The sequence below is a fragment of the Schistocerca gregaria genome, chromosome 11 (assembly GCF_023897955.1).
Source record: "Schistocerca gregaria isolate iqSchGreg1 chromosome 11, iqSchGreg1.2, whole genome shotgun sequence".
Classification (NCBI taxonomy): Eukaryota; Metazoa; Arthropoda; class Insecta; order Orthoptera; family Acrididae; genus Schistocerca; species Schistocerca gregaria.
The window spans coordinates 148,815,040-148,832,225 of NC_064930.1; the positions used below are offsets into that span (position 1 = coordinate 148,815,040).

Below are 17,186 nucleotides of genomic sequence, written 5' to 3' on the forward strand. Positions count from 1 at the left end.
GTGCTCCCGACAATAAATGCCGTCGTACTATGTTGCGGCCTCAATCTGTGACGTGTCACTAACAAGTTAGAAATGAAGCATTAGCTGCATCGTAATTTGTCAATTACGGCTACAAGTTCTCGTTATCACCCGTACACGGCTAAAGAAATTTATGTAATGTGTCAGTCGTGGACAGCTCCTGTGGACGTACAGCAGGGAGGTGTGTGACAAGTGAGGAAAAGGGAAAAGTGATTCAGTAAGTGATTCAGTCATTGTTCTTGAAGAGGCCAGACATCCATTCTGCAACCACCAGATAGGGATGTAAATCAGGCATTCAAAGCTGTGCTTAAACAGCAATACACGCAACGAGTGACACACACACACACACACACACACACACACACACACACACACACACACACTGAGAGAGAGAGAGAGAGAGAGAGAGAGAGAGAGAGAGAGAGAGAGAGAGAGAGAGAGAGAGAGCACAAAAACAAATTAAAAGCCAACTCCACATTATACAGTCACACCAGTTATTTGTGTATACACGGTAATGCAGAAAAACAACATTTCGTTCTGGTTACCTTAATATTAGAAGTCTGATTTTTGTGAAGCTCTGAAACCCACAGCAGCTACCTAACCGGATCGGTGTCTCTCCGTTTCCCAGGTTTGGCGCTGTCAGTGGGAAGAATGTAGTACTGCGGTCCGGTGGCACAGTCGCCACCCGACTGCGTGGCTACTCGCACGCCCTGGTGTTTTCTTCCGACCCCCTAGAACCCGATGAAACATTCGAGGTAAGTTTCTCGTAAAATTTACGACCGCCGATCCATTGCTGTAAGTATAAATTATTATGTTAAATACAATCTGTGTATATTGAGCTATCTGACAGAATCTCGTCTCACTTTTTAACCGTTTTCACTCCGTAAGGCAGACACAGGGGCAGCTCCGGGCGCTCTCATTTAAATCGCCGCCGCCTGGGCGGCAGTGCACCGCAGAGATTTGTGCGGATGTCTCTGTGGAAACAGTGTGGCCACTGGTCAACACTTTGGGTAGACATTAAAACAAAATGTGCACTTTCATTCATATATTTACGTAAGCTTTTACAGTACAAAACTTACCATTGTGTGGTATTTTTTGAGAGCTGGGTTTTGTGAGCATGTTTCGCAATAATACACAGTTTCACGCCTGACACCTTTCTTTTTTCTGTCTGAGCACACTGCACCATCCTTGTGCTTGTTCCGAGGAAGCTTGTTGATAATATGCAACTTTCCATTCGAGCATTCCTTATCATCAGATGTTGAACGACGTCCTCGTTTCTGTCCTCAAGTTCTTTCTTTGGCAACTAATCTGCTTGTAACACTTTTACGGAATGCTTTCTGAGACGGTATTGTCAAGTTGTTTTTCTCACAGTCCTTCTTGTATATAAAATAGCTGTTTATAAGTCCAACCTCCAACAGCCAGAAGTATAGTTTCCACCACCACTTGAGACTTTTCATTAGAAAACCGTAACCGGAAATAAAGTGGCCAGATGGATCAGCTCCACCAATCTCTGAAGTGTAATCAATAATCACATTTGATTTCTTTATTTCTTCCCTTTCCTTTCTGTTTCTCCTTTCTATAAGTGACACTGAGTTGTTGGCTTTTGTACAAAGCATGAGAACTGTTCGTTTATCTTGCCATTTTGTTGTTGCGGAGGCATTTTATTTTGTTCTTCCTTAGACGCAGAGCTCCTTTCTCGATTGCAGCTGGAAGGTTTTTGTGATTGGCCTGAATCTTTCCTGTGAGATGCATGTTCTGTTTCAACAGCTCGTCAGCTAATTCAACACTTGTATAAAAATGGTCAGTGTACAAATGATACCCTGATTGCCCTGTAGCATTTCTGATATTTGCTAGCAGCTGAAGAACTATTCTCTCAGAAAAATTCAAGTGTGGACAAATCAATGACTCCGTTGTTACAGCGCCAAAATAGGGTATCAAACTGCAGATGTCACAATTTGATGAATCTGAAATTACATAAACTCTGAGTCCCCATTTTGTTGGTTTTTTAGGATTGTACATTTTGAATAATACACGACTTGAACGATACTGTAGATTCGTCAGCAGCTAAATACTGATACGGTCGATAAATTTCGAGAAATGTGCCAGACAAGTAATTCAGTACATTTGTCACTTTACTCAGACGTGACTGAAATTGACTGTTGACACGTGTAGCACTCGTCGGATTAGAAACATGAAGTGCCCAGAAAATTTGCACAAATCGTCGGCAACTAAGACAGTCTGGAAAGAAGTTGAATGATTCTAACCATTCTCTTGAAAAAAAGTCCTGCGAGTTCTTACACTTTTGTAATGCCATATTCAGTAGCACACCATGGAAGCATTTCATTTCTTCCATAGTAACATTTCTCCAGTCCCGCCATGCAGAATGTTGTGGAGGTGGTGTCACTTAACGTATTTTTGATGTAGCATACCTATTCGTTTCGTCTGCTATTTGTTGAAATAGGTTATCTGCAAAAATTAATTGAAAAAATCCGATGTGCGATGATGGAACAGGACTACTTTCTGTTATAAAACCACTCTTTGATTCGTCAAAAGGAAAATCTGTCAAGACAGTGTCAGCGTCACTCCACATTCGCCACGAATCCTCTTGCTGAATCACTAGAAACATGCACATTGTCAGTTTTCATCGTCATTGTCACTCGAATTGTTTTAAAATGAATCACTATCATAATCAAAATCATTTTCATTCTCGTTTTCACCTAGAGATTGCTCTAAAAGATCTAAAATCTCTTCCTCAGAAAGGACTGTACGTGAAGAACTAGCCATTTTGAGTGTGTGGACTTGAACGTAATAATTACAAACTTTGACTTAACACAGCTGTTACACTAGACACCGAGTTAACACTAGTTCTCCTAGATGGCAGCACACTGCAGCAATAATGCCTAGTAGACTCAAAATACATCTGGGAGCTTCGAAAAGTCGTGTCGAACGAGGCTTGACATCGGAGCGGAAAACAAATTTCGCGATGTCGAGTGGCACTCGACATTGGAGTGGAAAGTGTTAACCCAGTCTCCATTTCCTTGAACAAATTTTTTCGCACTGCTTAGTAAGTTGGAAAATTCCACCACAGTAGAAGTTACGACGATGACGAACGAATAGTGACCGATGTGAATGACTGGTGGCCGAAGCCAAATAGGAAAGTACAAATACTTTTTGCATATACAGCAGTTTGTCAGTGAAATCGATAAGGATCTGGCTGCACGCTCTGGGTCTACGGTGACTAAAATAATTAAAAGTCTCCGGTAAAAAAATAATATATTGTACGTAACTGATGATACGGGAGTCTTCGTAGCCGGGAGGAATGTAATTACAAACAGAGAGTTACAGAGGCATCAAATAGGTCGTACTTTAACTGAGCACCTCGTTACAGGTCGCTTCCTATAAGCCGAAGACTATACGACGCCCCGAGCGAGAGTGGCCGAGCTCACGCTAGAGACTTGTTGCGAGCCGCAGAGCGGCGCTAGTCTCGACTCGCGGGTCGGGCGATACTAGTACGGACTGCAGTCGTTAACTGCGACCCCTAACGAGGGCGGTACCGAACGTCGGAACCGCATTCCTCCCTCGCAAATACGGCTTACGACTGCCAGGTGGAGGAGCCCACACTGACGTAACTGAGGAGGTGGGGAGCCTGACTGCAGACGAAGGGTGCCCACCCGGACCGAGGGGAGACGGGAAATGCCTGGAAACCTACTCCACGGTGCACATCAACACGAGGTTTCTGCGGAAGGAACTGAAGGGCCGACCTACGTCGTGTCGGGGCACCCGACCGTCGACGAGGACCGGAGACTCGGAAGCGCAGACTCTTCTGTTACAGGGGGACGGCACCGTAATCGGAAATTCACTGTGCTCTATCGCAGTTGAAGGCACCTGGCCCGTACGGTCATGCTGTTGCTACAGTGACACTGCCGCGGGGACGAGGAAGAGGTCCCTGCGGGGCAGCCCTGTCGGCACTGACACCGGAAATGTCGACGAGTGACAGAGACTCCACGACAAAAGAGGTGCGACTGATTCCGGTGCGCGCGCACCTCACCGGACGGACCCGAGACGACAAACACGACTCAGCTGAGACGGCCAAGAATGCGCCCTTTCGACCGTCGACCGTTGCCGCGGAAATGACGAAAATAGACAGTGTCGTCTGGCCAGAATTTGTGGGTCTGCTGTGGCAAAGAAATGCGTTGCAGAGGATGCCACCAATTTTTCAGAGTCCTGTGAGGACGACCGTGCGACAATTCGCCCGGCGAAGCACCGTCGCAGGGCTGTGATCGGTACAAAGATAAAAACAACAGAGGGTGTCTTCGCGAGAAAGAGAGCCACGCAATTTAGACATTTGTGACTTAAAAGTCTGAACAAACCTTTCAGCAGCTACATTCTGAGGTGTGTGTGTGTGTGTGTGTGTGTGTGTGTGTGTGTGTGTGTGTGTGTGTGTGCTGCTGATAAAGGCCTTAATGGCTGAAAGCTTTAATTGTGTGAATCTTTTTATTGTGCCTATCGCGACTCGGCATCCTCGCTATATGGTGAGAGGCAACTCTCCTTCTCTGGTATCACTTCTAGTTGTTTCCTTTCCTGCTCCACTCACAAATAGAGCGAGGGAGAAGTGACTGTCTGCGTGCCTCCGCATAAGCCCTGATTTTTCGTATCTCATCTTCGTAGTCCTTACACGCAATGTACGTCGACAGCAGTAGAATTGTTCATCAGCCAGCTTCAAATGGCAGGTCTCTAAATTTTCTCGATAGTGTTTCTCGAAAAGAACATCACCTTCCCTCTGGAGTGCCCGAAGCATTGCTGTAACACTTACGTGTTGTGTTCCTTCGTCATATCGTTTTAATCGTATCAGCTTCTTAATTTGCTCTCATTTTTCTTCCTATCATTTTTCTGCATTTGAAATATTTGTTCGTGCAATTTTAATCAATCTCGTGTAGTAATTTTTATTTAATTGCTTTCACTTTATCATCCTATTATTTCATCCGTGTTATTGCAGTCATTGTTTCTATTCCTCATTTTCCTTGAATTTTGTTTTGCTTGTAATACCTTATTTTTTTCATCTCCCGCATTCTAGATATAGTACAATTTGAATTTAGACTGTGTTTTTAATGTTTGTATGATGATAACCTCCAAAAAAAAAGAAAAGCAAAACAAAAAACACGTCTTGTAATGGAAAATACATTTTTGACACTATTGGACAGTCAATATAAACAGATTTATTTATTTATTTATTTATTTATTTATTTTTTACCAGTAGATCTGCACCTTAGATATTTAAATATTATAATAAATAAGTATAATGAAATTTGCATTCCCAAAAATTCCGAGTGTAGAAAGGATGCTATAAAGAAAAAATGATAACAAGTGAAAAAATTCATACAGTTTTTAAACTGTGACAAAGGAATAGAAATAAAAAGCTACATTTATACCAATTCATTGAATAAAATTAATGATTGATGTCATTTTGATAAATATTTAATGGTAAAAAAAATTTAAGCCACCTGATGAGATTTGAACCCATGACTGTGGAGACATTACCCTAACCATTACTCCATGCAACCAGTTTACATAATGTTTCTCTTTTAGCACTATACAGTCTCACATAAATTTCCCAACTTTTTCCTCTCGATTACTCACAAAAGAGAACTCACCAGGTTGAATGGCTGCTGGATGTGATACCGGAGATCTTAAACGACGTCATCGTATAGGTGGTTTCAAAAATGTCGGACTGACGGCTGGGACCTCTCCTTGTAAGAAGAATATATATGGAGGAGCAACATGCGCTTCTCAAATCAGTTCAAAAATATACCTCACTTTTCCAAAATTAGTGGTGCAGCCTCTCTTCAACTTAGTTGCAACAAAAATATCAGACCACAGCTCATCCGATACCAATAACTTCTGACTGGCCTCTTCTTATGCGGCTCAGCCTGCCTGCAGAATCTCACAACAAGATGCAGCTGCATTCACAAAAGCGTGCACCATATTGGCTGCCAAATGACGAGCCGGCTGCCTCAGTACACTGCTTCCTCGTAACTGCCGGTTTCCAGCAGACTCTTTCCTTCCTTAGAGTTCAATGCACCCTCATTGTACCACCAGACCCTAGTCATTCACTGGCAGATATATCCACTGCAAAGGTCACCAGTGAAATGTAAACACCTCCCACGTAACAGGGGTACCGAAATAGACAGGCGAGTGGTCAGAAAAGATGACAGAGATGTTCCCAGTAATTATGTGGAAAAATATGTAATCAAAAAGAAAGGAAGGCTGTCCAGTTTGTGGGAAAAAGAGACAGGCCACACCCATCTACAAGAAGGGCAGTAAAATTGATCCACAGAACTACCATCCAGTATCCTTGACATTAATTTGTTGTAGGATCTCGGAACATATCCTGAGCTCTAACATAATGAGATAACTTGAACAGAATGACCTCCTCGGTGCCAACTGGCACAGATCCCGAAATCGTCGATCGTGTGAAACCCGACTTCCACTTTTCTCGCATGACGTACTGAAAGCTTTGGATCGAGGCAGTATTTGTTTATTTCTGAAAAGCATTTGACTCCGTACTACACCTACACTTACTGTCAAAAGTACGATCTTGTGGGGGTACCGAGTGAAATTTGTGACTGGATTGAGGACTTTTTCGTAGGGAGGATGCAGCACGTTATCTCGGACAAAGAGTCGTCATTAGATGTAGAAGTAACTTCAGGTGTGACCCAGGGAAATATTGTTGAGACCTGTGCTATTCATGTTGTACATTAATGACCTAACAGACAGTATTAATAGTAACCTCACGTTCGTTTGCAGATGATGTAGTTATCTGTGAAGTAGTGCAGTCTGAAAGAAGGTGCAGGAGTATTTAGTCCGATCTTGATAAGATTTCAAACTGGTGCAAAGAGTGGCAACTTGCTTTAAATGTTCAGAAATGTAAAATTGTGCACTTAAGAAAATGGAAAAATGTTGCATGCTATGACTATAATATCAACGAGTCACAGCTGGAATTGACCAACTCGGTGGAATAGTGTAGAAGTACGATCAGTTTACAAAGGAGATTACTTACAAATCACTCGTGCGATCCATCTTAGAATGGTTCTCAAATGTATGGGGTCCGTACCGAATAGGACTAATATGGGATATCGAATGTATACAGAGAAGGGCAACACGAATGGTCCCAGATTCGTTTGACCCGTGGAGGAGTTTCACAGTGATAATAAAGGAATTGAACTGTAAGACTCTTGAAGATAGATGCAGATTATCCCCACAAAGTCTATTAACTAACTGTTAAGAACTCGCTTCAAATGGTATACCATAATCCGCTACGTACACTGTGTGATCAAACGTATCTAGACACCTGACTGAAAATGACTCTCAAGTTCGTGGTACCCTCCATCGGTAATTCTGGAATTGAATATGGTGTTGACCCACCCTTAGCCTCGATGACAGCTTTCACTCTCGCAGGCATATGTTCAGTCGGGTATTGGAAGGTTTCTTGGGGAATGGCAGCCCATTCTTCACAGAGTGCTGCTCTGAGGAGAGAGATCGATGTCGGTCGGTGAGGCCTGGTACGAAGTCCGCGTTCCAAAATATTCCCAAAGGTGTTCTACAGAATTGAGGTCAGGAGTCTGATGGCCAGTCCACTACAGGGACATTATTGTCGTGTAACCACTCCACCACAGGCCAAGCGTTATGAATAGGTACTCAGTCATGTTGAAAGATGCATTCGCCATCTCAGGTTTGCTCTTCAACAGTGTGAAGCAAGAAGGTGCTTAAAACATCAATTAGGCCTAAGATGTGATAGTGCCACGGAAAACAACAAGGGGTGCAAGCCCCCTCCTTGAAAAACACGACCACACTATAACACCACCGCCTACGAATTATACTGTCGGCACTACGCACGCTGGCAGATGGCGTTCACCGGGCATTCGCCGTACCCACACCCTGCCATCGGATCGCCATACTGTGTACCGTGATTAGTCACTCCACACAATATTTTTCCAATGTTTACGATCCTTACACTGAGAGAGGCATCATTTGGCTTTTACAGGCGTGATGTGCGGCTTATGAACAACCACTCGACCGTGAAATCCAAGTTTTCTCACCTCTGCGCACTACCGCCGCTTTAAAAAGAGAGAGAGAGAGAGAGAGAGAGAGAGAGAGAGAGAGAGAGAGTGTCTCATTAGCGAAACAATGGCAAGAGACTGCTATTTGTTGTTACTTACACTGCTGCTTTCTTTGATAATGATCAACAAGAACCAAATAATAGACTGCGTATGATTGAAGATGTTCTGAACGAGAGTTTAGCGAAAAAAGTTTCTCTGTTCGAAAATCTTTGCAGACGCCTCTTTAGTACATTATATTCTACACAGAAATGAGACTCGTCTTAGATTTAAAAATCTAGTCGGTTGCCGTGCTTCATTTCTGACTGTATCACTTAGGCATAAGAATAATACAAATATAAACATGACACGATATGTATATTCTTCCGCGTTTGCTGTTGTCTTGCTCTAGTTTTCTAGTTTATTAGCCAGACTGGATGTAATGAGATAGCAGCAAACACGAAAGAATACATGGCAAAATGTTCATATTCGTATTATTCTTATGGTGAAGAGAATACTGCATGTGATTCACAATTCATAAAAGTTCATATAAGGAACCATCTCTTCTCACAGGTAGGAAAAAATTCAGAACGTAGAGTTGGCCATATTGACAAATGTCCCAAACAGTCTTGCCAGTCGGATTTTTGTAGTACATTGAAATGCTGCTACATTCGAAGCTGAACAACACGGAATTTGTATTTACTTCGTTGGATAATGTACGAAAATGCAGTGGTCGAAAGTAACTGGTGCAGAGGTTTTGGCGCCAGTATTTATCTTTGTGCCTGCAAAGCATGCCTGTGTAACACTACATATATTCAACGGCAGACGTTAGTTGTGGCGGCACCTACCAACATTTTTCTGAACTCCCGTTTACTTTGCATTCGATTCTAAGCCACAGGCGGTTTTCTGGATTATAAATATCGCAAAAAAAAAAAAAAAAAAAAAAAAAAAGGGGGGGGGGCGGCTTACATTCGAGTAAATACGGTTAAATTCTCAACTTGTGCAGTAATCCACTAAGTTTAATTAACTCTCTATTAATCCTGTCATGTCATGGGCATTTGTGCATTTTTGCTTTTAATTATGTTGTCCATTTCTTGTAAGGTAGTTACATTTGTGTTCACATATTTTAGAGTACAGAACAATGAAACTATAAACTGTAAAACTTAAATAGCGGAGTTATAAAAGTGGTATTATGCGAAGCGATCAGAATTGCAGGGCATACCATGTAACAGTTACAGTTCATTGCATCTGCTTCTGTGTGACAGTGTCACACAGAGTGTACATTTTGCAGTGTGTGGGGAAGCCGGTGTGCACGCCGTCTCGCTGTCGGGCCAAAGCGCCGCCACTGTCACTTCTCGGCGAATGCGGCTGTCTTCTGTGTGAGCGTTGTGTAGGGGTAGGTGGCTGGAAGTGGCAACAGTGTGCTGTCGATAAATTCTTTCTGTCGATTTAATGTGTTGTGGGCTCTTGCGAACGGTTTGTAAAAATCTCGCTTTCTTCCGACACTGTCCCTCAGGTTCATTGTGTAGTATTTCTGGATGTGTACTGATGGTTCCGTCAGATTGATTTGATGTTAGATGATGCTCACCAGATGCTGTTTTATTATTGTGTATTAAACTGTGCCATTTGAAACACACTTCAAATGTCCCGCCTGTATGACCGATGAAAGGATTTCGTCAGATTCCACACTTCAGTCTACACACACCTGCTGCTGTGAATTTGGAGTTTATTTATTTATTTATTATTTGTGCAGTGCTTCAGTCTGAAGTGTGACTCTTGTCCTTTATTATTTGTGTGCGTGTGTATGATTTTCTTGTCTTCTTATTTACCTGTTAGTGTAGAACCATTGATTTTATGTTGGTGTTGCCTTTTTATTTACTGTGGCAACTATATTACTGTTGAAACCAGATACCTGTTGCTTATTGCAACTCTTTATTATAGCAATTCCTTTGTTCCTCTGTTGCTTTCTTAATGACAGTTTCTTCTCCTCCCCGTCCTCCCCCTCCCCCCCTCCCCCCCTCCTCCCCCCTCCTCCCCCCTCCTCCCCCTCATCCCCCTCCTCCCCCTCCTCCCCCTCCTCCTTGTCGTTGTTTTCCACATATTACTTTCTTTGCTGATCCCCCTTTTTAATCTATCCAGTGCACCTAATTTTCAACATTCAACATGTAACCTTGCAAGCCTGATCAATTTTCTGTATCGATAATGTGAGATTATTGTTCTACATATAATATTCAGAAGTTGGTTTTACACGCATCAAAACCATGGCCAGGGGGTTTAAATGAACTTTCATTCGAAAATGTTTGACTGTTTATTATTTATTTCAAATCTTTTTTCCTGGTCTTCCAAAAGGCCATGGAACACTACCATACAATGCTGTGCTGCATACAAACGTCCTTAGAAATTTCTTCCTCAAATTAAGGCCTTCTTTTTCTTCTGGTATGTTTTACCTTGGCAGAAACACTCATTTTGCCAGTGCTAGACTGCTGCTTTTGTCATCCTAGCTTTGTGTGCCACATATTATGTTGCATCTGAGGTAGCATAATTTCTACTCATTCTACTCTATGGTCACCAATGCGGATATTACGTTTCTCACTAATGTATTCTCATTTACACTACTCGTCTTTAGTTACACCTTTCTTCTATTCACTCACAATCGAAATTCTGTGTTCGTTAGAGTAATCATTCAATTCGACAGTTCACTTAAAATGACAACATCAGAGTCATTGGCGAGTCTTACCGTCTATACCCGTTAACCCAGAATTTTAATCCCACTTCTGAACCTTTCTTTTCTTTCCGTTATTATTTCTTCAATGTATAGATTGAACATTAGGAGCAAAAGCCCTATTGTAGCTGGACTTTGAATTTTGGCACACTACACTCGTTCCCTCAGATATAAATTATACCGTCGCAGCTTGATGGCAGAGAAAATATTTATAAGAAAATGAAGGTACAAAAATTGTAACTCTCTTTGTTTTCTACCCGCTATTGTGTCTAATGAGTGAAAGCTTAATTTAACTTATTCACTAATCTTGGTATGATTAAGACGTAAAAACTTATTGTTGTGGAAGCTTGTATGAAATTTGGAGGATGAAAGCAGCCGTAAAATACATTGCATTCAAGATAGAAATGGTTTTAATTTGTAGACATTAGTAATTCCTGGACAATGCAATGTACTGCAAGATTTTGGAGCAGCTACGACGTTTTCATGCAGAAATGAAGAACGAGACCAGAACGTTGCGTGAGAGACGACATATTAACATGGTAATGAATGTACTCTTATCTATGGCATTTCCCCTGTTAATCACATTTTGTTATTCTCTGCTCTCTTTCGAATAATTTTTGTTGTGGTGGAAACCGGTTTGACTTTTTCTCAGAAACGCCACAAGGACCACCCCAACAATAGCTTTTCTGAATCACGAAGTCCGGTAGCTTTTCTGCAATACAAAGTCTGATTTGCATTTCATTCTTTCCCCTTTTCACAGTTAATAACGATTTTAAAACCCCCTTTTTATTCACCATTTCTTCCCACATTTTCAACCTTTTCTTTTCTTTTCTTTTCTTTTCCTCTTTTCTTTTCTTTTCTTTTTTATTAACCACTACACTATCATATACCTTTCCTAATCTGAGATCCCTGTTGGATCTTGTACATATTGTACATTATCCTTCTTTCCCTGTAGCTTACTTGTACTATCCTCAGGTGTTGAAGCATCTTATGAAGAAGGTTTAAAATGAAGGTGAACCACACATTTGGCGCTTGCTCTCTCTCTCTCTCTCTCTCTCTCTCTCTCTCTCTCTCTCTCTCACGCACACACACAGTGCTGAGAACAAACTTCTTGTGTCAGATCTGCTTGCGCGAGTTGGCCCCACACTGGTCGGGCACCGTGCGGCTGGGTGTGACGACGCTGGTGCCCACGATGTCTGCATCCGGCTCCGGATCTGGATCCGGTGGCCCCGGCTGCCCACCTGTCGCTGCCCTGCCGGCGGTCAGCGCCGACACTTGGTACCTCATACGTGAGTGCGGCTCCAATATATTTGGATATTTGAGAAATGTTGTTTGTTTTACTCTTCCTGGGACGTCCAACACTATTGCTAAAATTTTACATGATTGAATCTGCACCAGTTGTAATTGGCAAACACTCTATTTTGATAAAATCGTGCACACAACCTGAGTCTCGCAGTGTAAATCCTGTCTTGCAGCACTACAAACTGGACAGGAAACAGAGTCATAGTATATAAAATTAAATGATTAATGGAAAATCTCATATAAAGATGTGAAACAAATACTAACAAAGAGATAGAGGGGCTGGCCAGTACTTACCTCAGCTCTGTACAGCCGATAGATATACAAAACAGAACAGAAAATTTACGTTCCTAGCTTTCGGAACTTTGTTCCTTTGTCAGGGAGGAGAGAAGGGAAAGAGAGGGAAGAAGGGAAAATGGATTCAGTTACTCACAACCCAGGGTATGTAGCAACAGGGAAAGGTAAACAGGGAGAGTAGAAAAGATGGAGGCATGGTTGTCAGAGGGAAGCCAAAGATATTCTACTGTAACTACTGTGCCAGCTTCAAACCAAAGAGGATGCATACAGAAGTAAAGAGGTATATAGTATAAAGATAAACACAACTACGTAGGATGAAAAGATGCGTGAATGGCTAAAGAGGATAGGGAAAGAGGAGAAGACTGAAGAGTAGACGGGAGTGAGGTCATTTAACGTAGGTTCAGTCCAGGGGGATGGCGGGACGAAAGGATGTGACGGAGTGCAAGTTCCCATCTCCGCAGTTCCGAGGGACTGGTGTTGCGTGGGAGAAGCCAGATAGCATGTACTGTAGCATGTTCCTAGGTCCCTAGAGTTCTTCTCGGCCACCTCACAGAGTAGCCTTCGGAGGGTACCGCTCTGTTTTCTGTCAGTCATTTTTCGATTGCGGTTCACACGGCGGTCTGTCGGCAGGTATCTCTCGGTCGGCGAGATACGTGGCCGGTTGGGCACTTACCACCGAGTGACTTTTGAGGTCCAAATACTTGCATTCTATGACTGTTGTTGCCTTAATTTTAATTTCTTAAGGCCGTGCCACACGTCTAGTCGTTCATTGTCAGTCCGTAGGTTACATCAGACTGACGACGAGTGTCTATTCGTCGATCAGTTCCCCGTCTGCTCCGTTCGGCCCTGTTCACGTGGCGTTGTACCGGTCGACTCGGAGTACTCTCTCGTGCCTCGCCCGCACGCGATCTCACATGCTACTTGATAAATTTCCATCACTCATAAGGTTTTCCCGTACGCGTGTGTGGCACGATACGATATATTTCCTCAAAGCATTTTGCTCTGACAGTTGTGTCTGTTACAGTTGTGTATTTGTGCCTTTTACCTGAGCCTGTAGGCTCTTTATAAGTCGTTCGATTTTTAATGGCAGTTTTTTTTATTTTAATTCTGGTAATGAATATGTACTCGTAAAATCGCACAAGTTGTTCTTTGCAGCTGTGCGTGTTCGATAGGTGTGGGACTGCCAGCTACCGGAGCTGACCCGAGCCAGGTGCCCCTACTTTTCAGCCGACAGCACACGTCACTAACCCTGTCCATCTACATCCACATCTACCTCTATCTCTACATGACTACTCTGCAATTTACATTTAAGTGCTTGGCAGAGGGTTCATCGAACCACAATCATACTATCTCTCTACCATTCCACTCCCTAACAGCGCGCGGGAGAAACGAACACCTAAACCTTTCTGTTCGAGCTCTGATTTCTCTTATTTTATTTTGATGATCATTCCTACCTATGTAGGTTGGGCTCGACAAAATATTTTCGCATTCGGAAGAGAAAGTTGGTGACTGAAACTTCGTAAAAAGATCTCGCCGCGACGAAAAATGTCTTTGCTGTAATGACTTCCATCGCAACTCGTGTATCGTACCTGCCACACTCTCTGCCCTATTACGTGATAATACAAAACGAGCTGCCCTTTTTGCACCCTTTCGATGTCCTCCGTCAATCCCATCTGCTAAGGATCCCACACCGCACAGCAATATTCTAACAGAGGATGAACGAGTGTAGTGTAAGCTGTCTCTTTAGTGGACTTCTTGCATCTTCCAAGTGTCCCGCCAATGAAACGCAACCTTTGGCTTGTCTTCCCCACAATATTATCTATGTGGTCTTTCCAGCTGAAGTTGTTCGTAATTTTAACTTCCAGGTACTTAGTTGAATTGACAGCCTTGAGTATTGTACTGTACGTGAAATACTTACACTACATACATCTGACGCTGTGTTTTATATTTCTCGTACATATACAAACGTTTCGAGTGGCGCACTACCTGTTATTGCATTCAATGTCAAATGTGCTGTGTCTTGAAAACATATAAGACAAAGCTGTACAGTAGAGAGCGACTACCTTTAAGTTGTGTATTTTAAATGTCGATTAAGTGGACGATGTGCACATGTACTAGACACTTTCACCTCATCAGATATAGGTAATGTCATTCTACCGACAATACCTTCCGATGAAGACTGTTGAGACCCCGATCGAGGTTTTATAAACCTGTATTTTACAACTGGTTGACTGTTATTTGCAGTTTGTTGAAGCTCGTGCATTCACACTTGCTAAAGCGCAGCCACATCAGTTGTCTCGAGACTACACGGAAAATAAGCCACTCTTTCTTTCTCTCTCTATCTCTCTTTTTTTTTTTTTTTTTTTTTAACTGAGTCTCCCGATTCTTGGTTTTAGAAAGTTCGCATGTGTGTGGAACATTTGTTCTATTCCCTACACTGTGTGTTGCATCACTCCCAACAATCACTACAGTGTCCCCACGGATTCTTTCACGGTGTCACGACGGGATAAAATCTTCTGGAATTTCGATAAAATTCTGTAGCTTTCTGCGGTTAGCTCCGCTGTTGTCATCGGGAGTAAAGCTACCAAGTGCCGGGACTGGCACCATTTCTCACTGATGCACTCACGATTACAGCTGCTGGCACCAATTGGAGTGTGCAGTAGGTGACTGGACAGCTCTCAGCAGCTTCGGGATGACGCCGTGTGGCACGAGTGCACCGTGCCACGTTTGAAACTGCCACTCCAGCCTACCTACGAGAATTGAGCGTCCGCTGTTTCTTCCTTTCGACATCCGGAGCCCGCCCCTGTGTCCTACTTGTTGTGTAGCCCTGGTCTTTGTTGCCATTGTTGTGTTCATTCTAAACTCAGCTGCCACTTTTTTAACTGAGTTCCAGTATGTTGATGCACGAGCCGAGACCCTCGTGTTCTCAAACTACACTACTGGCCATTAAAATTGCTACACCACGAAGATGACGTGCTACAGACGTGAAATTTAACTGACAGGAAGAGGATGCTGTGATATGCAAATGATTAGCTTTTCAGAGCATTCACACAAGGTTGGGGCCGGTGGCGACACCTACAACGTGAGGAAAGTTTTCGACCGATTTCTCATACACAAACAGCAGTTGACCAGCGTCGCCTGATGAAATGTTGTTGTGATTCCTCGTGTAAGGAGGAGAAATGCATGCAATCACATTTCCGACTTTCATATAGGTCGGATTGGAGCTTATCGTGATTGCGGTTTATCCTATCGCGACGTCGCTGCTCGCATTAGTTGACATCCAGTGACTGTTAGCAGAATATGGAATCAGTGGTTTCAGGAGGGTAACACGGAATCCCGTGCTGGATCCCGACGGCCTCGTATCACTAGCGGTCGAGATGACAGGTATCTTATCTGCACAGCTGTAACGGATCGTGCAGCCACTTCTAGATCACTGAGTCAACAGATGGGGACGTTTGCGAGCCGACAACCATCTGCACGAACAGTTCGACGACGTTTGCAGCAGCACGGACTATCAGCTCGGAGATCGTGGCTGCGGTTACCCTTGACACTGCATCACAGACAGGAGCGCCTGCGATGGTGTACTCGACGACGAACCTGGGTGCACGAATGGCAAAACGTCATTTTTTCGGACAGATCCAGTTTCTGTTGACAGCATCACAATGGTCGCATTGTGTTTAGTGACATTGCAGTGAATGCACATTGGAAGCGTGTATCCGTCATCGACATACTGGCGTATCATCCGGCGTGATGGTATGGGGTGCCATCGGTTACACGTTTCAGTCACCTCTTGTTCGTATTGACGGCACTTTGAACAGTGGACTTTACGTTTGAGATGTGTTATGATCCGTGCCTCTATCCTTCATTTGATCCCTGCGAAACCCTGCATTTCAGTAGGATAATGGACGACCGCACGTTGCAGGTTCTGTACGGGCCTTTCTGGATACCGAAAATGTCCGACTGTTGCCCTGTCCAGCACATTCTCCAGATCTCTCACCAAACGAAAACGTCTGGTCAATGGCGGCCGAGTAACTGGCTTGTCACAATACGCCAGTCACTACTCTTGATGAACTGTGGTATCGTGTTGAAGCTGCACGGGCAGCTGTACCTGTACACGCCATCCGAGCTCCATTTGACTCAATGCCCAGGTGTATCAATGCCGTTGTTACGACCAGAGGTGGCTGTTCTGGGTACTCACTTCTGAGGATCTATGCAAACAAATTGCATGAAAATGTAATCACATGTCAGTTCTAGTATAATGTATTTATTCAATGGATACCCATTTATCATCTACATTTCTTGATGGTGTAGCAATTCTAAAGGCCAGTAGTTTATATTTTGTGTCCATTTTTGAGGCAGTGATCAGGCACGGCCGACTCGCTGAGATCCCTTTGCTTAATACGTCTCTCATGCTCGGTACGATGCTCCGCAAACGTGCGAATTGTCAGGCCTTTATAGATGCTACCGGACTTGTGAGGGACGACGTGCCTCTACCCTCTGGGGTGGCCAGAAACACTGGTCTCGATCCACATCCCTGTAGTAAGAGTACTAACTCGGTGCTCGTTGCCCCGTAGTATGGCAGGAAAGCTGCCGGCTCGGCTCCTTCTGCTAATTCGGTGACACCTGAAAGCGTGTACAATTTCTCTTTCTCTGTAACCATTCTCCCCGAACACGTGCCTCGAGTGCTACAGTTCGGACCGTAGGTGGTTGTTGTCAGAAATAACTTCTGCTCTGTGTATTAATGTGTTCGGGACCAC

General features: G+C 43.4%; 1 protein-coding gene across 1 annotated transcript in view; it reads left to right on the forward strand.

The window, feature by feature from the left end:
* LOC126295473 (neuralized-like protein 4) overlaps positions 1-17,186 on the forward strand; it is a 254,899-nt gene that overhangs the window by 138,284 nt on the left and 99,429 nt on the right. The window contains exons 18-19 of the mRNA XM_049988010.1: positions 647-773; positions 11,954-12,122. Of these exons, the coding sequence (XP_049843967.1) occupies positions 647-773; positions 11,954-12,122 (296 nt within the window). The remainder of the gene's footprint in view (positions 1-646; positions 774-11,953; positions 12,123-17,186) is intronic.